This window comes from Hevea brasiliensis, chromosome 9, assembly GCF_030052815.1.
Source record: "Hevea brasiliensis isolate MT/VB/25A 57/8 chromosome 9, ASM3005281v1, whole genome shotgun sequence".
Taxonomy (NCBI): Eukaryota; Viridiplantae; Streptophyta; class Magnoliopsida; order Malpighiales; family Euphorbiaceae; genus Hevea; species Hevea brasiliensis.
This window is the reverse complement of record NC_079501.1, coordinates 17,492,391-17,515,403: the sequence shown is the minus strand read 5'-3', so window position 1 is coordinate 17,515,403 and position 23,013 is coordinate 17,492,391. Positions and strand designations below refer to the sequence as shown.

The 23,013-nt window shown below is 30.8% G+C and overlaps 2 protein-coding genes across 6 annotated transcripts in view; one reads left to right on the top strand and one right to left on the bottom strand.

Annotated features, from left to right (window-relative positions):
• Positions 1-160: 160 nt before the first annotated feature.
• Positions 161-12,976, bottom strand: LOC110665048 (DExH-box ATP-dependent RNA helicase DExH6). Its single transcript, XM_021825014.2, has 14 exons — positions 12,667-12,976; positions 11,967-12,057; positions 11,097-11,409; positions 10,799-10,873; positions 10,505-10,549; positions 6,879-6,969; positions 6,700-6,758; positions 4,769-4,930; positions 3,940-3,992; positions 3,676-3,709; positions 3,465-3,554; positions 2,375-3,379; positions 970-2,076; positions 161-898 (listed from the first exon to the last, which is right to left on the bottom strand). The coding sequence occupies exons 1-14, from the start codon at positions 12,779-12,781 to the stop codon at positions 422-424; spliced, it is 3,717 nt and encodes a 1,238-aa protein (XP_021680706.2). The 5' UTR covers positions 12,782-12,976; the 3' UTR covers positions 161-421.
• Positions 12,977-18,357: 5,381 nt separating this feature from the next.
• The window catches only part of LOC110665046 (probable serine/threonine-protein kinase SIS8), a 26,179-nt gene continuing 21,523 nt past the window's right edge, over positions 18,358-23,013 (top strand). For 4 of the 5 annotated variants that reach the window (XM_058153222.1, XM_058153221.1, XM_058153220.1 and 1 more), the window contains exons 1-2: positions 18,363-18,615; positions 20,594-20,994. In XM_058153222.1, coding sequence (XP_058009205.1) covers positions 20,746-20,994 — 249 coding nt within the window. In that variant the 5' untranslated portion in view covers positions 18,363-18,615; positions 20,594-20,745. Of the gene's footprint in view, positions 18,619-20,593; positions 20,995-23,013 lie in introns of all 5 variants that reach the window. The other variant, XM_021825009.2, reaches the window with a different exon arrangement.

Genomic DNA, 23,013 nt, shown 5'->3' with positions numbered 1-23,013 from the left:
TGAAATAAACTTATTAGCAAACTATCATCATTTCCCTTTATTTTCAAGATAAACCAAACATGCAGTTAACTGTAAACTTATTAGCAAACCTGCCGTTCTTTTACAACCCAGGAAAATACCTGATTTTTCATGAAGAATGGAATCCAACACAATGTAAAAATTATTGTCAATGAAAAAGAGAAGAAATCTCTAGCAGTGATTTTATCTAGGCACTAATTTCAAAAACGTTTTTCATGTAAAACATTTCCAACTGATCATTGTCTAAACTAAGAGCAAGTGCAATCGAAGTCATCAAGCTTCAAGTTTTCGATGAACTTGTGTCATTAATGAGATCGAAAAGTCTAGCCATTTTAGGTCCATTCCAGCAAAGGCAAAAGGCAGCAGGCAGCTGGATTTTCCTGTGTACAATATACAATTTAATCTAAAAGTTAAACCACTGCTTCTTGGATGCATTTCCACGCTGCCGCTTAGATGAATCACCCCTGGGATTCGAAGATTCATGAGTACCTGAATCGTAACCAACTGAATTGGGACCCTGCATTGGAGGCCTTTGATAAGGGATCTTACCAGGTGGTATAAAATCTTGGCTTGACAGTTCATTTCCGTTTGATTTCCTCTGGAATCCTGTAAATCTAGCTTTGTGATAATGCGAAGGACCAGTATGCTGAATGTTAGGGCTAATCAGTGATTTAAGGAAGTCATTTGAATTCTGGCCTGGCCCCATCCTCCTCCCTGGAGCAGAGTTGTTAATCCCAGTCGCACGGATCATTGATGTCAGCGAGTCTACAGACTCTAAAGGTAATGATATCCCGGATAGCCCATCATAAGAGAGAACACAAGCAGCTGCATGCATTGAGGCCTCAAGGGCAGGAGGAAGTACTTCCCGAGGATGTTTTACCTACAAAACATTAACCAGTGTCAGATTAAGGTATATCAAGAAGTTTGTGCAGGCCCAAATATATTAATTACTTTGAATAAGACTGCTGCTGATAATCGCTCTCGCAAGCAGTAAATCTGAGCAACATCAAGGGCTGTTGACCCAAAATAAAGCCAGCGGTCCACAACTGCTGTAACTGAATTATCAGGAGATGACATGATTTTCTCATAATTGTTTCCACCCAATTTGCCATCTGTTTCCATCTCATCCTCATCACTTTCATCTTCACCTGCATCGTCACTTCCATTATTGTCATCATCATCACCCTCATCATCTTCCTCATTGTCATCCTTCGGAGGAGCAACTACGATCTCTGTTGCAAGTAATAACAATGGGAGTGGCCCAACAACAGTACAGTTCCTTATATGCATACCCCCATTCCCACGGGTTATCTCGTCATATACAATCAAAGGGCAGTCATCAGTTTTTTTAAATGATAATTTAAAAATAAGGGAATGAGGGTGCAACCGAACTTTAGCACCAGTTGCGGTTTCTACATGAAAACGCTTCCCATTTCTAGGTGGAAGGAATCTCCCCACCATAGGATACATACCAGCAACAAGCACAGCACGGATTATTCCAGGGTCATGTGCATTCAGATTACAGCATGAGACATCTTCCTGAATGAACCCATTACGAATTAGTTCCGACTCAAGCTGCTTACGCATACCATGCAGCATATTCATGGTGCTCGAAGAGATAAAGTACTGAGAACAAAACCATGCTTCTTGGCCCCTTCCTTTAGCATTTTTCCAGCACTCAAAGGCTGCTATAACTGCTAGCTGATCACTGTGCCCACCATACAGTGAAGCAAAATCAAATTTAGCAGCAGTAGCTCTCTTCTTTTCATTAGGCAACACAGGAAGGGTAAATGGATCTCTATAGTCGGAGGCACAAGCCAATGTCAAAGCTGGGTCGAGGCAATTCATCAATATTGCAAAGAAAAGCATCTTGCTTGTCATTGGATGAACAGGTAGGCAGCCTAGCTTCTCTCCTAGTTCTGTCAATTGTTCATCTAGTGATAAAGCCCCGATATCCTGGAGAACAGTGATTGCGTTATGTATGGTTTCAGGAACTGGAGGATCCAGTGTCTTCCGCAGGAAATCTTCTATCTTGCAATTGGGATCGATCAACTTCACCTGTGAAAAAAGAACCAGGAAGGGGGGGAGAGGGGTGTGGAGGTGAGGATTCAGAATATGCAACAAGAATTTTTATTTTTATTTTTATTTTACTTTTAAATACCTTTAGAATTCCAGGGGGAAAAAAAAGAGAAGGATGAATATTCTAATTCTTTCCATAGATTGAGAGAGAGATATGATCAAAGAAGATATCTTTTTCCACCACATTAATAAAAGTGCCCAAGTAATTGAAATTCATGCCTACTTCACCCATTAAAAGGAAAATATATATATAAATGAAAGGAGCAGTAAAAGTTACTTGCAAACAGAGATCTTCAATTGGCATTCGCCTAATTTCAGGAACTTGAAAATCCGGCAAAGAAGCTGCCCGAAGCTTCGAAAAGAGATGATAGCATATCCCAGGCTGACAGCGGCCTGCACGTCCCTCACGCTGCCTTGAACTTGCTTTGGATACCCAAGAAGACTGAAGGGTTGATACATTGTTATAAGGATCATAACTTTTTTCTTTCATTCGACCACTATCTATGACATAGACAACATCATCAATTGTAATGGCACTTTCTGCAATATTAGTGGAAAGAATGATTTTGCGGCAACCCTGAGGTGGCCGTTTGAAAACTTTCCTTTGCTCCATAGATGGAACCATTGAATGGAGAGAGATCATCATAAACCTGGAAGAATCTTTAAAAAATGGGTTTGCAAATAACCTCTCCCTAGTCTTATTTATATCATCCCACCCAGGAAGGAAAACAAGCACTGCACCATCTTTTGAATCAATACATATCTTCCTCAGTAACTGCTCTATAAGAACAAAATCAATAAGTTCAGGGTTAATTGTAGCTAGGTATTTATCAACTAATTGTTTTTGTTCCAGGGTGTCAGTCAAGGCACTTTCAACATGTCCTTTTATTACTTCAGCAGTTTCTTGCTGGTTTTCTCGCTTGGCCCAATCCAATGCTGTTAGTCCATTCTTGTCCTGCGAATGACAATCCGCGCCAACAGAGAGAAGCATGCAAACATCACCCACTCTGCCCTTTCCAGCAAAGACCATTAGTGGCGTTAGTCCAGTCAAAGAATCATGGTGATTATAAACCTTTGGGGTTCCTTCAGAATAAATCAAATCCAGGAGGGTATCGAATTCATCATTTGTCCAAGCCAAATTGATAGCTTCATCTAAAGCAGCTTTGTCTTCTTCTGTAAGCTCGTGGCTTTTTTGGGGGGCACTTGGCATGGCAGAATCAATATGATTATTATCTGGAGATTTTAGAATAGAAAGTACATCCTCCAAGTAGAAACTTTTAACCTGAATAATACAGAAGGAAATCATATTAAGGCACAAGTCAATTTAAGATATAAATTATTATTCATAATATTGGAAAGAGTATTACAGGATAAGTGAAGCCAGGAACACAGATAATTGGGCAGCCACCAAAATATTGTGAAAAACGTTCAGCATCAAGGGTAGCACTCATCATTATCTGTTGGGTAAAATATAATATAAGGAACAGTAATTGGAATCTAACAGCTGAAAGTAAAAGAAACAATGCCTGAAAAGTGGATGCATTTATACATATATAGAGCATAAGAATTTGAACTAACCAGCCGAAGATGAGGATACGAAGGAAGTATGTCTCTGCAAGTCAAGAACATCAGCAAAAGTAATCCAACAATGATATTCAAGTACTATACATAAAACAAAAGAACTACACAGCAACTGTTCCACATTAATATCCCCAGTTCCCCACTTGAATTTCCAATTTACAGTCACAATAATCAATATAAAAAATTTATTAACCCGATTGAAGTCCCCACCAGAGTAAAGCAAGCAAAGAAGTTGAGAATTTGAATTCAACAATGAATTACCTGATAATTGCCAAAATGAAATCCGAGTAGCGATCCCTTTCATGAATTTCATCCTACAAAATTGAGATCATTGGAAGAGTAAACCACCAAAACCAATAAACAAACGACTCCAAATTATGATACAAGGGATCATAAGACTCATCTGGATTTGTAAATATCTAGATATTCTAGGGAGATTAACTGAAAAGTGAAAATTACAATAGGATAACATTTAAAGCACATCTCCACCCCACCAGCACAAATTAATCCCCTTTAGTCAATTCAAATCAACCATAACTATCAGTTTAATCTATAAGGATTTCAATTTTTGGCATCCTAACAATGCTACTCTGGAAGTAAAATAATCTCATGAAGAATTTGTCACACACACAGATAGAGAGAGAGAGAGAGAGAGAGAGAGAGAGAGAGAGAGAGAGTATGTTGTTAATGTGAGTACATTTTCTATTCCTTCTATATTTTCTCAAACAAATTACTAATACGACAAGGAACAGCTGCAGAAATGAAAATCCCATGCATCTCTTATAATTATATTAACCAGACATAAGTTTCTGTTGTTAAGTACATTTTATTAACGAAATCATCAAAAATATATGTATCAAAACGTATTAATTCGTACTTAAATGAGTTCATACTTAAGGCATCTGAACGTGGAAATAAACAATTCAGCGGTTCACCAATGCATTGCAGGGAACATATTTATATGTAAATAGTCATGATAGAAACTATAATGGCAAGAGAAAACACCCACAACACACACATACGTACATATATGTAAGGAATGAAGTTGAAAAAGAAAATTCATGTGTCTAATCAAGAAGAAGTTAAATACCACAATAATGTGAGTTATGTTAGAAACATCATCCTTGCCCGATTTATTAGAAGCTTCCCTCTTCAACCGACTAGTGCCCCTGGAAACCAGCACCCTCAGTAGAACCCCATTTGTGCAGAACACAATTGATGAGTTTCTTCCACCTTTACTTTCTAACCGAATCTAGTGGTACACAGTTATAAGTCAATAATGGTAGAGGGTAGGTGCATAAACAATTCCATGCGTAAAAAAGTAACGTAGATCATGATGCCATGCAAAACTTGCCAACAACCTAACATAACCATAGTTGTTAAAATCGTGAGTTGACTCGTACGATTTTGTGAGTTAGACTCAAAACGTATGTAAAATCAAAAGCAAGTTTAGTTGAGGTAGAATCACGATTTTAAATAGTAAAATCCGATTAAAAATAACACGATTTTACAAGTTTACGATTCTACGATTTTATACATTTTAAATTTTACAATTTAAAATATTATCTTTTAATTTATCAAAATTATTGTCATTTGTTTGTTTTAACATCATTTTTAGATTTTTTAAAGTTTTTAAATATAGTAATAACTATTATTTATGCTACTATAATTATCATACATATATATAGTAATTTTTTATATTATTTTTTTGAACAACTTTTGTTATATTGCAATTATCATAAATATGATTTAATTTCCGTATATCATTTTATCAAATATTTCTATTATTTTTTATTTACATCTTTTCAAAGTTGAAAACTTGGAATTGTGCTTTCAAATATGAAGTTTATGTGTATGTGTGTGTGTGTGTGTGTGTAAATTTAATTATTCTCATGTTAATAATTTGGTGAGAAAATATTACATCTAACTCAACTCAACTAAGTCTTTATCCCAAAAATTTGGGGTCGGCTATATGGATTCGCTTTCTCCACTCTAAACGATTTTGAGTTAAATCCTCAGAAATGTATAATGCTTCTAGGTCATGTTGTACTACTCTCCTCCAAGTCAATTTAGGTCTACCCTTTTTTTCTTTCTATCATCTAACTTAATGTGCTCTACTTGTCTAACTAGAGCCTCCGTATGTCTACGCTTCACATAACAAAACCGCCTCAATCTCCCTTCTCTCAACTTATCCTCAATTGGCACCACTCCTACATTTTCTCTAACTCTCATTATGGACTTTATCTAGTCTAGTAAAAAATATTACACCTAAAATTAAAATAATTTGAATATAAATTTGAATATAAGACCTTTTTTTTAAACAATTTGAATATTAGACTTAACAATATATTAGAAAGCTTTTTTATAACTTCTTATGCTTAAATGTGTATGAAAACTTATTTATCTATTTATATAAATATTATTATATATTTTTTATAGGTATTTTAAGTAAGTTGTAAAATCGTATGATTTTATGGTTCGAATGATATGATTTTACAGCTCCTTCACCGATTTTAGGTTAAAAAAGTGAGTTTGACAACCTTGCTAGTAACTGTTGTTCACAAATCCCAAAGTAAAATTTAAGAAACAAAATTCTCTGTTTTTTCTGATTTTGTGCCGTGGACAGTGCAATATGAATTACTAATTCACTCTAAGATGTCCACAAAATTCAAGACATGATTACTACAGATTAGTGACACCTATCCAACATATGATGATGCATATTGAAGATAAATATCAATAATTCAAGTGAAAGAGACTAAAAGAGACAGAAATAGCACCCCAAAAAATGCATCTTAATGGGAAACCAAATTTATAGATTCACAATTACTGCTAACTTGGTTCAAAAATTTTCTACTTAAATCTGACCTTATATTTGAAAAGCTATGCTCTCTCCTTATGATTTCCAATTCAATTGCAATTTTTTTTCCAGTAAGATGTACTTTTTATATGGAATGATCCAATTATCAGAATCATATAATTCAAGGTTATACCAGTCACCAAGAAAATTATGAAGATTACCTTGTACCCAATATCATCTCCAATATTTTCTCCTCTTTCATAAGATATTCTTTCAGCAACTAGAGACAAAAATCAGAAAAAGCATCACATTTTGTATAGTGCAAGATCAGAGAAACAAAGATGTTAGAAACAACAATGATAATTTCCAGGACTGTGCATGTTTAATAAGCAAAGCAAACCTGATGTTGCTGAGATACGACGAGGTTGTGTGCAGACTATTTTACAGGCCTCGCCTTTTCCCCACTTATGGTCCAATAAAAATTGTGGGACCTATATCATTTTCAACAGGTATAAAAAAGAGAGAACCTTGAAATGAAGCTTGTCAATTTATGTGAGAACAGTGCAACATCACATGAGTAAACAAAATATTAATAGCACAGCTTAACATTAGTAATTTTATAATGCATCAATGACGCGGTGCTATTTGGGAACAAAAAGTGGATGGTCCAAGCTGATTCAAACATGTCTCCAAAAGTGCCCTTTGAGTCCAACACATTTTTTTACTTCCTGTTTGAGAATATCATGCTGAAGATTTAGTTTTTTGTGTTTCCTATTTTATTAGGATTAGCTTTCAATTTTCGTTTTTCATCTAGCATTTATTTAATTTTCCTATTCTAATTAGGGCTTAGATTTCCTTCTCCAGGATTCCTGTTGTATTTTAATTTCTCTAAACTTCCTAGAAAATAAATTTATTTTCCTATTAGGTTTAAGAGAACACCAACTCTATAAATACCCCAGATTTTATTTATTCTGGGTAGAGATTTCTATAAATAAAATTACATCAGAGATTTCTCTCAATTTTCACTCTTGTGTGAGTGTGTGTTTTGTTTTCAAGTTTCACATTGCATCAAGTGGCATCAGAGCAAGGAAATCGCCCCAATCAAGATGACTTACCTTAATGGATGTGGTGATTACAGTGGTTCTCGCTACGATAATAGAGGAACTAGTGCTCTTTACCATAAGGACAAAACATTGTAACGATGGGAGTAACGTCTAGAGCAACAGATGGATCTCATATTCGAGTGTATCAAGAGACGCTCTGGAGAAATTGCAGATTGTCTTGGTGCATTGGAAAGTAAACCAAACAGGAATTGGGTTGACAAAAGAAGGTCAAGAGATGTTGTAGCTCATGGTGACCCTATTTATTGACCAATTTCTGCACATAGGCAATATGTCTACTATGATGATTCGGAGAAGGGAGATGACTATGAACCAATCAAGTTCAATCGGCATCAACGATATGGTGTTGATAAGAGAAGAGGCATGTAAAGGTATCATGAAAGGGAAAAAATCAATTGAAAATCGATATTCCTAACTTCTATAGAGATCTTAATTCTCAACATAGAAGAATTCTTAAACTGGAAGGCAAAGGTGGACAAATTCTTTGACCATGTAAACATAGTGCCTGAAAAACAAGTCAAATTGGTGGCATGTCAATTAAAGAGTAGTGCTTCTACACGGTGGGAGCGATTGCAATCCAAGAGAGAAAGAGAAAGGAGAAACCAGTTTGTAGGTGGTTCATCATGAAATACTTGTTGGAACAAAAATTTTTGCCTCAAGATTATAAGCATATTTTATTCAAGCAAAAACAAAATTGTCAATAGGAGGTCCAACCAAAGCCTTAACACCCTATTTGGATCATGGTTTGCCATTATTTCATAGTGGCTAGTATGATTTCTCTTCTTGTTTAGGAAGATTGTTACCGAAAAAATATAGTTTTTTTGTTGTAAAATGATGGTTTCTTAACCAACAATATACAATAGCTTTTCAACTCACCGATTCGATGGGTTGAGATGGTTTAAAGTTTTTGAATTTCCATTTATCCTTGCACAATTTATAAACTTTCAATTGTGTCCTATTATGTAAAATATATTTATAAGGCATATTTAGTAATTTAAAATTAAAATGTGTTTTCAATTATTATTATGATAACATTATTTATAAATTAATATTTCATTTCAATAAATATCTTTAAACCATTTATATATATAAAACAATAAATGATATTTTAGTAATTTTTATATTTATTTTGCCATACCATACTATATTATCTAATCAAATAAGAAAGAATTATTAAATCATCCTATACTATACCATCTTTCCAAACATATTAATAATAAAAACCATACAATACGATATGATACATTAATAAAACATGTTGCATTCAATTCAAACAGGGTATTAGTAGTTAAAAACAAAAAAGTGAATAACAAAGAGAGATTCGAGATTCAACAACACAACTTGGAGTGGAGGAGCCTATGTTTGAAAATTCATAACTATAAGCTTTGAATTTATGTTCCTTTGCCATGACTGAAGCAAGGGAGCTTGAGGAATGTGTACTAGAGAACAAAAATAATCACATCCTAAAGGTTTCAATCAAAGTGGAGGAAAAACAATCATGGAGACAGCATTAGAAATTGAAGAAAATCAAATCGTGGAGATAATGGAGATCAAAGACTTCTCTAACTCTTTAATTTCTATTGTTCCCTTTGATTTTATTTGTCTAGGAGTTTAATGGATACAAATGGGAAACTGCTCAATCCAATCTTGCTTAGTTCACCATTATCAAAATCAATCAAGAAGGCAATGTAGTGTGCTCCCTTAACGAAGTTCCCAATTCTTTTACACTTCAAAATCCGAGGATGAATCTTAAGTAGGGAAGAATGGTATGCCAATTGTCGACACAACATTTTTGTATCGTTGCAAGCTGTTCTAACTTGAGCATAAGTTTTCCTTTAAAAGTGGGGCAGCATGATGTGGTGCTCTTTACGATGGGACCAAAAATTGGATGGTCCAAGCTGATTCAAACATGTCTCCAAAAGTGCCCTTTTAGTCCAACACGTTTTCTAATCTTGTTTTGAGAAGATTATGGTGCAGATTTAGTTTTTTGTGCTTCCTATTTTAATTAGGATTAGTTTTTAATTTGCCTATTTCATCTAGGATTTATTTAATTTTCCTATTCTAATTAGGGCTTAGATTTCCTCCTCTTTTATCCAGGATTCCTAATGTATTTTAGTTTATCTAAACTTCCTATAATGTAGATTTATTTTCCTATTAGGTTTAGAGATCCAAATTTTATAAATACCCATATTTTATGTATTTAGAGATTTCTATGAATAAAATTACAGGAAAGATTTCTCTCAATTTTCACATTTGTGTGAATGTGTGTTTTGTTTTCGAGCTTCATGCTGCGTCAATCAACATAAGCCTAGTAGTTTTTCTTTTGAACAAAATTCAAGCACTTGTGCCATCTTTGATATAAGTGAAATTTCAAGTGTTTGAAGGGGATGGTTGCCCAAATATCTTCCTCCTCTATTGATCCTCTTATCTTTGTTCTATCTGTTTAACTTTGCTGAAATTGAACAATAGTTGTGGACATGACTACTTTTTCCACCCAATATAACATGCACACTTTCCTTCTTTCTATTGAATTGATTATAACTACTACCTACATTCCACAAATTTGTGAAACCACATTTACCTACATTTAGCCTGCTGAGAAGAAACAATTGGCAAATATACAAATTGTTCCTGCCACTAATTTCTTCAACTTGACATTTAGAGACTAAGTAGGAAGCAAACTAACTAAAAAAGAAAAGGAAAAAAGAAAAAAGAAACATTATTGCACATCATGTCTACTACATCCACAATTCTCATGTCTACTACACCCACAATTCTCTACATTTTGACAAATCAGAAAAACCATATCATAGGGACTAGGGAGGAAAAGTTCTTTATGGAAAATAAATTCCTGACAGGTTATATTGAGTATATCATGAAGAAAACAAGGCAAAGAATTAGTAACCTGTGTAGTCTTTCCACACCCAGTCTCACCAGAAATAAGAACAACCTGCATTGAGACATTGAATAAGAAATAACTATAGTGAAATGTAACAGAAATCTAAGAGCAAAAAAAAAAAGGTTGGAAGAGGACCAAAGAATTAATGTGTAAGAAAAAACATTTTCCAACTACATGAACAAGTGCACATTTTACTGGCTGACATAAAGAATTATCAAGCAAAAATATTCAGGTCTAACACAATATGCAATCCAGGCATCAAACAATAAATTTTCAAATCTAAGTTGACAAAGAAATTACCTGGTGAGAATCTACAGAGGATGTAATGACATCCCTAAAGGATGCAATTGGAAGCCTAGATCTCTCTTCAACGATCTGCATGCATAATGGAATCTCAGAAATGTTTCACTCTCAGACTACTTATTTGCAAAAAAACTATAAGATCTTTCCAAGGGGATGGATAGCACTTTGCCAATGGCCACCACTGAAATACATAAACTCTTAGGTTAAACACTGATAGTAGGAGGGCAACAAGGAAATGCTTGGCATCTAACCAAGGAAACTAACAAAATTTTATAAATCAGTGTGCTCATAGAACCTGTCTTAAGTTTGCAGCCTTTTCTATTCTAGAATTCAGCGATTCCACTCTCTTTTTGATATCTGCTTTGGTCATTGAAGGCATACTGAAGATATCATCTTTCATTCCTCGAATTTTACTATTCTTTCCTTTCCGAATTCCAACTATTTTTGCACCAAACTCTCCATCCTCAGGTGGGTAGTTTGCAAATAATTCTTGCAACACGAGTTTTGATTCTTCTGAAAAATTCAAACATGTGATATTGTCCTTTGCCTTTGCAGTGTCTGCATTCTTTGTATTCTTGTAAACAGAGACTCGTCGCTGATTCCCACGTCTGTATAGGAGTTCAAAACCATAAGAGACTATAGTAGAAAAATAAATCATCAAAATCAAAATAAGAAACCTGCAAGTTCATTAAAAGCGCATCCCTATTGTGAGATTTTATAATCCACAAAAAAAAAAAAAATCTACACATCTCATTGTAATTAGAAACTTCTACATTTATTATTGGGATAATTATACTGTTAGAGCTTGGAACTTTTTCAATTTTGCTCTTCAGTGTAGGAATGTAGTTTTTTGCAACAATGTATCTAGACAAAGAAATTTGTTTCAATTAGGTGTATTTTTTACGATTTAACTGCCAAATTATTGAAATGGACACTTTTACCCCTACCCCTAATTGAAACAAAATTCTCCATTCAAATAAATCTTGCCAAATGCACCTAATTGAAACACAATTCTCCTTTCAAACACATGATAGCAAAAAAAAAAAAGGGTTAAGATAGAACTTGAGAAAAGTTCATACAACAATCGCATACTATCTCTTTATTATTCATGTAACTGAATTTTCTCACTCTCAAATAAAGCATGGACATATAAATCAGCACTCACCCAGAACTCTTGGATTTCATACCCATTTTCTTGCATACTTCATGCACCACAGCACGTTCACGGTTTGATAAATTAGCTTCAAATGTGTACACTGCATGCAGCACCAAAACATGCATGCTATGATTAAGAAAATAAAAATTAAAAATAAAAGCAGGTCATTAAAAAATTAAAATAAAAAAAAAAAACAACAACAACAACATTGGCTAGGAGAGCAACAGCAGAAAGCCACAATCATTTTGCCAATCCCAATAGATATTATGCGTTCACTAGTCAAGATTTTGGAGCCCATTCACTTGTCCAAATTAATATCAACAAATGAATATATCCTTGAATCACAATATAAGAAAATACAAAACTTTTGACAGTAAACTTTTGTTAGTTTGCAGTTGGTTTTGTGCTATTCTCGGTTAGCCCAAAGGAGGAGAAGGAAGGGATTAGAACTGACCAAACCCCACCTGATATTTTCTTTTATTTCGTTTAGTATCAAATGGGCACACAGCTCAAACACAAGCTAAAGGAGAACCGCATAAGCGACCAACAAATAATTTCAGAAAGCAAAACGAACCCATGTAAAGTTTCTATGCTTTAAACAACTCTGACAATGAAAAATACCCAAATCAATTAAAAAAAGCGAGAACTAAACAAAAAGCAAGACAACACCAATCCATAACCTTTCCAATTGCCAAAATATAAGGTATACCTTGATCCTTAGCAGCACGGAACTGCTCTAGTATTTGGGAAATTCGAATCCGAGCAGCTTCAGCAACATTAGGGTTTTCTTGTTGCTCTGTTTTCTTTTGTCTCTTCTTTCCCATTTTTCGTGTTTTTCAGGTTGCTTTCGGTGCCTCACACAAGAGGTATATCGGCAGGTCTCGACAATAAAAAGCAGAAGCGAAAGGAATATATAATAGTATATACTCAGGGCCTGGAGAGTCCTTACTCCTTTTACAGGGGAGGAGGGATGGCGCCATTCGCATTACAACTTCATTTTCTATACTAAGCCCTAATTGTTTTGAAATAAATAAATAAATAAATGTCTCTTCTACCACTATTCTGAATTTTAATATTTTATTATCGTTTTATTATTTTATTCATAAAGTGATTATTATTTTATCATTTGAAATTAATTAAATAAAATAATAATGAAAATTTCCTAATAAACTTTAACATTTTATTTTTCAATGCGATAATAATCTTTAATATTAATAATAACTTGTTTCCCCAGTTAAGTTCACAGTTTTTTTTTTTTTTTGTAAAAATAAAATATATGCACATATAAATTAATGATGAGAATTCAAAATCCGTGATTTTTTAATACATGAGTATAAATATTATCAAAATAATAATTTTATATAAACTCAATTTTTCTAATGAATTAAAATTTCTAATTTAATTAGATTGTGGAGTTAGGAGTTCTATTAAGCATAATTATTTAAAGTTATTTTCTTAATTAGGTATTGCATATTGATAAGCAAAATAATAGAGAAAAAATATTATATTACATGTTATTTGGGGTTCTTTTATAATCACAAATTAAATTGATATTAAAAATAAATAAATAAATAAATAGGTCTATCTATTTTTATTATATATAAATTGAAAATTTGTAAAACAATGGATATTATAATATTTTTATAATATATAAAAAAATACAAATAAAAGGGTCAACGAATTTACTTGAAAACATATTGAATTAATTATTTACCTCTATATACTTATTACATTTTTTAATTATTTATAATTATTTTCATTCTATATATTTATTAAATAAAATTAAACACTTATGTTTATTTTTTATTTCATTATATATATAAAATAAGCATATTTTTCTTATTGCCATGTAACATTTTTTTTCCTTTTCCTAAAAATATAAATTTGCTAATATATATATATATATATATATATATATATATATATATATATATATATATATATATTGTAAGCATATTTTTTCTTGTTATCGTCTCATGGCATTTTTTTTCCTAATATTGCTGCCCAACACTTTCTATAAAAAGAATAATTTTCTAATTATTGAAGAGATTAATATGCTAATTAATAATTATTTCTTATTAAATGATAATTCTTTCTATATAATTAAATATTATTGCCTTATCATTAATACTATTCATATATCAATTTTCATTTTTTAATAATTATTTTCATAATTTTGCTTTATATTTAATAATTTATAATTTTAAGCAAACAATAATACTTTCAAACTCTAAATTTTATTATTTTATATAACACATTCTACCATTTTTATCACGTATAAATTTAATCTCAAAATTTTAAAAGACCTGCAACTTAAATTCTCATTAAAAATTCTTATAAAAAAAACGTCTCATGACAAATGATCAAAGCAAAGTTTAAGATTCTATACATTAAATCTATCTTAATTGAAACCATCAAAATCAAAATGTTGACACAAATTATAGATATCTTTAGGTATTTAAATCAGAGTTAGCAAATTGAAATCACATTTACTTATTTCAAATTTTAGTTTTTTAATGAAATTATTAAATATTTCTTCAATATTTATTTTAATTTTACATTTCTTAAGTTTATTTTTAATTTTTAATATTTATTCTATCATAAAAAAATTCATGCATACTATATTATAAAATTATTTTAAATTTTGAAACTATATTATAAATGCTATATAAAATGAATTATGAGAGCAAACGATAAAATTATATTATTATTTAATTTTTTATTTTTTAATATTTTTTATAATATAATTAATAAAGACTAATATTATCACTTCGATTGCTTTATCTTATGTTATATTGCTTTTATTATATATATATATATATATATATATATATATATATATATATATATATATGTAATATGTAACATGTAAATTTTTTTTATTATTGTTACATAAAATTATGAAATTAGACCAATTACAAGAAAATTTTGTGTCTCGCATCAAACTAATAAAATTTTATTCTTTTATTTTCATATTAATATTAATAATATTATAATTGTCCATTATATTTTCTCGTATATAAAGTAACTTATATCTTGCATATTATGAAATTTTAATACAAGGCATATATAAATTTGGACTCTACAGCTAGGGGTGTGCAAACGGTCGGTTCGGTTTTGAATCGAATCGAACCGATAAAATCGAAAATCGAAAATAAAAAATTTTAAAAACCGAACCGAACCGATTGATAGGAGAAAATCGAACCGAATCGAACCGATAAATTTCGGTTCGGTTCGGTTTTAAACCGATCAAACCGAAATTTATAAAATTTCATATTTTTAACATTAAATCTAAATAATAAAAGAAAAAAAACAAAAAAAAATTAGAAATCAAAACTCAAAAATCTTTAGGTTCGGTTCGGTTTCCTTTGATTTCGGTTCGGTTCGATTCGGTTCGATTCAAATTTTTTGATTTTCTATATATATATTAATAATTTCGGTTCGGTTCGATTTTTTTGATTTTTTTATGAAAATAACCGAACCGATTTAACCGAAATTATCAAAATTATAAACCGAACCGAACCGATTAAATTTTAAAACCGAACCGATTGAACCGAATTAATCGGTTCGGTTCGGTTTTTCGGTTTAAACCGAAAACTGCACACCCCTATCTACAGCTAACTTTTAAATTTCTGACTACTATCACAAACAGAAATTAGCTAATTTTACTCTCCCAAGTTCCTTCAAGCTTTTAAAGGTTTAAAATATGATTCCCCTTATTTCTAAATTCTCATACTATTTATTATATATAAGCCTTTAATGTCATATCACCTTGTTTTTTTAATTGAAACTCACGCCGTTTATTCCAATATAAAACTATAATATAATAATATTTAGTCTTTTAATAACCTTTTTCTTTTATGTATTAGGATTTTTATGACATATCAAAAGCTAAACACATTCTGCAAATATTGAACTTTTCTATCATTGCAATTTCAATTTCAATTAAGGCTATATATTTGAAGTTTGTCATTTTTCTTTCTCGATTGAATATAAGTAAATCAGTTGAAAATGTAGCTTTTTGAATTATGGTGCTTAGTTTTGGGTTTTCTTAATTAAAATATTATTATTTTTAATTAATTATTTATTTTAAATTTAATATAATGATAAGAGATATTTGTCTTAATCTATAAACTTATAAAATCAATTTATAAGTTCTAAAAATATATTAACATGATTATTTATAATAAATTATAGCTAAAAAAAAAGATCTGAGTTTTTATTTTTATATTTATAAATTAATTTGACTAAATATTTACTATTATCCCCATTTTTTTTTATAAATCTCGTTTAATATTATTTTTAGTCATTTAAATAATAAATGTGTTTATAAAATATTTTTTATCAAATACATTAACTGTTATCAGTCATTTATAAATACTTTAATTAAATATACAACTGCTTAAAATTTTAAATACTTATAAATTTAAGGTGCTTATAAACTAATTTTTTTAAATTAAGTCAAATACCCTATAAATATATAGATTATTAATCGATTAAGTTTGCTGTGGGATATATTTATCTGATTTATTTTTATCTATTTAGTATTGTTGCTAGAGTTATTATTGAAAAAATTAATTTTTTAAATATACTAATTAGACAGTATTAATAAATAATTTAATATTAAATTTGATAAAATTTAATAATAATATACTAAAATAATAAAATAAATTTTTATAAATTATTTTTTAAAAACATTTAAAATAATATATTTTTTTAAAAATAATTTTAATCCTCAAATTTTAATATCAAACAGCACGTAGTTATTTTGAAAGAATTTTTCTTGGGTTTTCTTTAACTTGCTCTTACAGACAAGCATGCTTTTTATGTGCAAGCTTCCTTTATTGGTGGTTTTTTTCTAATTCTTTTTTTTTTTGAATATTATTAAAAAAGTTTTCCTTTTCCTTTTATTTTATCACCTTTTTTTTTTCTTTATTTTCACAAATTCAATGTTGCTTAATTTTATGCGCAATTTGCGACAAAGGAGACCGGTCATCTCCAATAATTTTGTCAACTTCCACTCGCATGTGTGCAGTAATCATATGAAATCCTATTGGAGTAGGAGAGATAATTCGGTACTTGCAGAGCACATGTACATTCTTCTACATTCGCACGAAATTAACTTATTCTTCTTATTTTATGAAATAATTAAAATATTATAAATACAAAATGCATTACTTTTACTATAATTTTATTTTAAAAGTTAATTTTAAAACAATAAAATTCAAATTATAATCAAAATTAAATAAAAAAATCACAACATATACTTTCTTTATTTATATTTTATTTACATCATTAATATTCACCATTTATTTAAAAATGACTAATACATTTAAATAATTTAATCAAATACGTAATCATCATCGACAAATAATTTATAATGATTATTATCAACTGAGATAAATAGTTCTTAATAATTTATTGATAGCCTTTTAAAGATTATTAAGTTTAAATATTTTAAATATATATTGAATTTAACTAAGGCTTAATTTTATTTATTTTTACACTAAAATTACATTATTAAATTTAAAAAATTATTATAGCATATAAATGTCCAGAGATTACTTTTAAAAATCAGAGAATATAAAGCCAAATCTCTTGATTTTATATTTTAATTTTAATTTTAATATATAAATAAATAAAATTTCTTTTGATCTGTAGAAAAAAAAAAAGAAATTTTTTGGTATGTCGAAAAAAAGAGGGGTAGATAGGTACCGGCCTTTTCAACTAATTATTTTCTACTATTTTTTTTTTTTTTTAAAAAAAGCGAGGGGGTTGTTTCACGCGGACGAAGGTGTGGATGTTGGTGAGCCAACCCCAAAAGCCAGCTGGCTGTCGGAGGGAGGTCCCAGAGACCCCGCTCTCATGCACGTGACTCACTCTCTCAAAAAATAATCCCATCGCTTTTTTTTTTAAACTAAATTATTTTTTATTTTTGATACATTTAATTAAGTGTTAATTATAAATATCCCTTCATCCAAAAGGATATCTACATTTTTTTGGAATGAAACTAAATTAAATTATAAAACTAAATTTACATTATTGTAAACTTAAAATTCTAAAACATAATTTAATTATAATTTAATTTATTTTTAAACAATTAATTTAATTATCTCAATCAGTAATTATTTAAGAGTTGAAAGTTAATATTAATACAATAAATTTTATATTTCTATGTGGGTGTATTTAAAAAAAAATAATTTAAATATTAAAAAGTAAAAATTTTATATAATTTATTTATATTTTAATTTTAAAATATTGTCTTATAAAAATTTTAACGTTTCAAAATTTTGCATCTTAAAAGGGTTAATTTTGAAAAATTTGAAAACAAAAGTATTTTTAAAAACAAATCATTATTTTTTTATAACAGTTTTCACGGTCTTATGATAATAATAATAATAAAGAAAAAAAATATTAATCCATAAATCGAATCTCATCTCCCTCTCTTTCTCAAATCGTCGTTACTATCCTCTTGCCTCTCTCCCTCTTTGTCTGTGTATCTCTATATATTGTGTCGGGAGCTATTATTATAATTTTTACAATTATTTTTAAATTGAGGAAGAGAAGGAAGAGTGACGTAGAGATGAGGCGTATTTGAGATTCAAATGGTATTGGCAGGAGGACGACGAGCTCAGGATTCAAATGCTTGGATCTGCTGGTGGTAACTCTTCTTTTTTCTCCTGCTCGATCCTTTATTTTTTATTTTTTTAAATTTTTGTTGATTTCAAATTTTGGCTCCTTTGTTGCTGTTATTGTGAGACGACTGATTTTGGTTGCAATCAAATCATGCTGGCAGGCAATTAGATTTGATTTGTGATTCTGTTCTTTGGAAATTTCTCTAAATACTGATAGCTGACTCTTTCTTTTTTCGTTTGTTTATTTATTAGGAGAAATGTTGGTTGTTGTGTAATTTAGGAATGGTTTTAGTTGTTTTGAGTGGCTTAGGTGAAGTGTTTTGCAGTTGTGTTCTTTCATGATAAAGAGTTGGATCTAATTTTATTATTTCATTTGAATTATTAATAATTTTAATAGCTTTTGGGGCCTTTTGATTTGGCTTGCTTATTAGATATCCTTGTAAGAGATTAAACTGGTGCTTAGGGTTCATGGTGTTGTGCGTAGTTGTTTTGGATTGAATTATGAGTTTATAACACTATTTTGATCTATTATTTGAGAGGGTTAACATATTACCATGGGGGAATCGGAGGAGAGAATCTAAATTTAGTTGGCAACTATTGCATAGGTTGGTTACTTTGAAGAATGATCAAAGGAGTGGAAACTAGCTTTGTTGTCAAACATGGCAAAGAAAGCTTGTGGAGGATTTATCTTGGGAATTATAATGCAACAAATGGTACATAAATGCATTTGAGGACAAGGGTTAAAATTAGCAGTTTCTTTTGTCGCAGCCTTTTTAATAGGTTATATTAAGGACTTGCATGTGTACTTATACTTATGTTGTAGTTCCATTGGCATTGACTGATCATTTATCAATTACATAGCATGGAAATATCTCAATTTTGCTATTTTTTTTCTTTACCTTTTTTCCCATTGTGGTTCAAATGTCTATGAATTAGTTGGTTAGTAACTTAATGGTAGAGTGCCTGCCTAGTAAATCAAGGGCCATATCCTCCTTCCTTTTTCATTGAATTAAAACAAATGCACAAAAATTGGTAATACATGGACCATTGACTTTGTATACATTTTGATTATGAAAGATGAAAATGTAAGAAATATAGAGGGTATTAAATTTGAATTTGAGCAATGCTAGTCCACATGATTAAGTGTAACTAAAACAAATAATTACATTAGGCGTAGTGGTTAGTGCACTTCTCAACTTGGGCATGGTCTCAGGTTTGATTCCCCTTCCTCCTTTGTGAAAAAAAAAAAAAGTGTAAAATGATTGGAGTCCATAAGCTTATGTGACCATTCTTTATTATGTTAATTATTTTGTATGTGTACTACATATATAACATCTCTTATTTAAGTAAAACCAACAACTTATCTATTATACTAGTTGTTGATTTTGGGTTGTTTCAATTCCTTTTAAAAAAGCTTCTAATTTGATGTAAATTATGGAACTTCAAATTGTGGTGCTTTTTTTCAACCCTTTGGGGAAATGCTATTTGCCTCTGTGCCATTCCCTTAACTGAAACATTTTGAACAAGTCAAACAAATTATTGTCTTTGATCACCAGAAATTTCCTGCAACTATTTTTTTTTCCCTTAGAGATGCATTTTCAAAATTTGGGTTGACTATGTTTTTTGGCACATAAACCTCTTAAAAGGAGGATGATTATAACATGGTGTGGCATGCCCATTTCAGTTTCTTGTAATTCGAATAATGGAATCCCTCTTTAACTTTGAGGTTGGATCATAAAATGGAGAACATGGTGTTTTTTATTTATTATTTTATTTTATTTTATTTTATTTTATTGCATTTGTTGAGAGAACTAATATCTTTTGCTTCTTGAGATCCTTTCTCGTATGTGTTTAGTGACATTAAGCGTCTGGTTTGCTTAAAATTTTAACTGTCTTGATATAAGTTCTACTGTCTGGATTTGTATTCATCTCTGGAAAAGTTAATGTGCCATTACGTAATGATCTCTCTAATTCTATTTTGGTCTTTGTTTTGTGGGTCAGGTGGGCTCCAGCTTGTACAAGTTGGAACAGAAGAGATTTCTAGTTCAGTATTTAGTTGTCTGAGCATTAGTTCTGTATTGAGAAGAGATTTTATGGGGTAAGGAATTGGATTGGGAGGCCGAAATGGTTTTACATCCAAAATATTTAAGAACATGGAAGAGACGCGAGATGACATGGGGCCAACAGAACAAGGGCCTTCTAATGCTCTGTGGTGGGGTTCTGATTTTATGGAGAAATTTGGATCTGTTTCTTTGCTTTCACAAGAAGATTGTTTGAGTAATAAGGAATCACTTAGAAATTATGAGGAAGATGCTTTATCTTCACAGACTGCATCACAAATTCTTTGGAGCACTGGGATGCTTTTTGAACGAATTCCAAATGGTTTTTACTCGGTCATGCCGGTGAGGACTGATACACCAATTCTGTCTCATTGATCTTTAGTATGATTTTTGGCTGGATTTTGAGTTTTCTGAGGGAATCTCAAGTGACATAGTTGTGAAGAAAAAATTAGTTCAATTCTCTGTGTGCACGTGTGTGTGTGTTTGTGTGTGTGTGTGTGTGTGTGTGTCTTTACACTAATATTCAATGATTATTGCTTTGAAAGATTCCATTTTTTTGAATTTGGTATGGATTTCATCTTATGTACTTTGTGTGGGCAGACAAATGTTTCTATTGTGCAAACAAATGTTTCTATTGTGCTTCTCTCTCTCTCTCTCTCTTTATTGTGTGTTTTACATGTCAAGCATTTTGATTTTGTTTCCATGATTGAACCATCTAGAAACACTGGCATGAATTTGTAGATAATTCTTACTTTTTGTTAAGAAGTAGCATACAAATTGGACTAGCTGGATTGTGCCAGAATAAAACTTCTTAAGAGTTTCAGTTCAGATGTTCAATCAAGTTTTACAAGTATGTTGTATTTTCTCATTTACAGAGCAAGGAGAGAGAGAGAGAGAGAGAGAGAGGTTTAAAGATCTGATATGGGCAAGTGAGTTGTGGGTCTGTCACACTATGAATTGCTGTATGTTTTTGTGCAATTTTGTGCAAACTTTTTAATTTTGGAAATTGTCTTGATTGCAAAATTTAGTTGCAATTTTGCCCAATCAGTCGAAATTGAAATAAAAAAAATTATCAATTTAATTTTAAAAAATAATTTGTCCATAGCATGGAAAGGACTTGCAGTTAATTTTGACTAATTTATTTATTTATTTGGTGTTAAAAAATTATTTGTAATTTCTAATTTGACCAATTGTATAGGATTGCACCTAAGTTTTGAAATCAGGAAAAAATTGCCAAAATTAGAACGTTTGGACAAACTTACAAATGTTTGGATTTTTCTGACTGTTAAGCCAATAACACGGAGAAAGGTTTAAAGTTCTGAATTGGCAATAGAATTGTGGTTATTCAAACTTTGCATTGGGTCAGTTTGAAAATTAGTTAATGCTGAGGATTTTTCTTTTCATAAAGGATCTGCTTTATTGAGTTGAAATCCAGATGTTGCCAAAATGGTTTTAAATGCTGGCCTTGGATTGAGAATTTAGGATGGATTGGTAATTGAAAAGTTTAACTAAAGTGAAGGGATTATGGAAAATGTGTAGGGAAAAAGAGATAGAGGGGATTTTGTAGTTGTTCAGAATGCGGTAGATGGTAGCTGAAACACTGTAGCAGTGGGAGTTAATACAAGCACATATCAAATGATTCCCCAAGATAGTTAAAAGCATAAGGCGCACTCAAAGCGATGTGTCATCCCATTGCTTTAAGCAAAAAGTGCAAAAAAAAAAAAAAAGCTCGCTCCATTGGAGGAAGGACAAAATTATTAAAAAATTAACTAGTAATATAATATGCAAAGAAAAATATGATCCTTTACATAAAATTTAAATCCTTCAGAAATCATCAAACATTCAAAAGTTTTTATCATTCAAATTCATAGTCATAACTTAGAGATCTTCATTAGATTTCTTACCAAAGTCCTCAACACTTTCATCCTCATATCTGAAATCAGATCCATTTCCATCAAAATTTTCATCTAAATCAGTCTCAACATTTTTGAACGATAGCATTGAAGTTGGCGCTTTTTGCGCTTTAAGTGCAAAAAGCCCTTGCTTCACTAAACGCACTATGCTTAGCATATGTAAAAGCACTTTCCTATTTGTTGTTGCACTTCTACGCTTAAGCGAGCGCTTTTTGCGCTTTTGGCTACACTGTGATTCTCTTACAAAATTTAACTGAAATCCTCAGTTTTTTCTTGTAATTTGACTCAAATTATAATAGATTTATAACTTAAATGCCTAAAATAGCTAGGTTGCATATATATTATAGGTTCTAAGACTATTTATTCCTTTAATGACATCCTCTTTGGCAGCTAATACAATTTGGAAATATAAGGTCTCACTTAAAGATGAGGCTTGTTAGCAGTTATC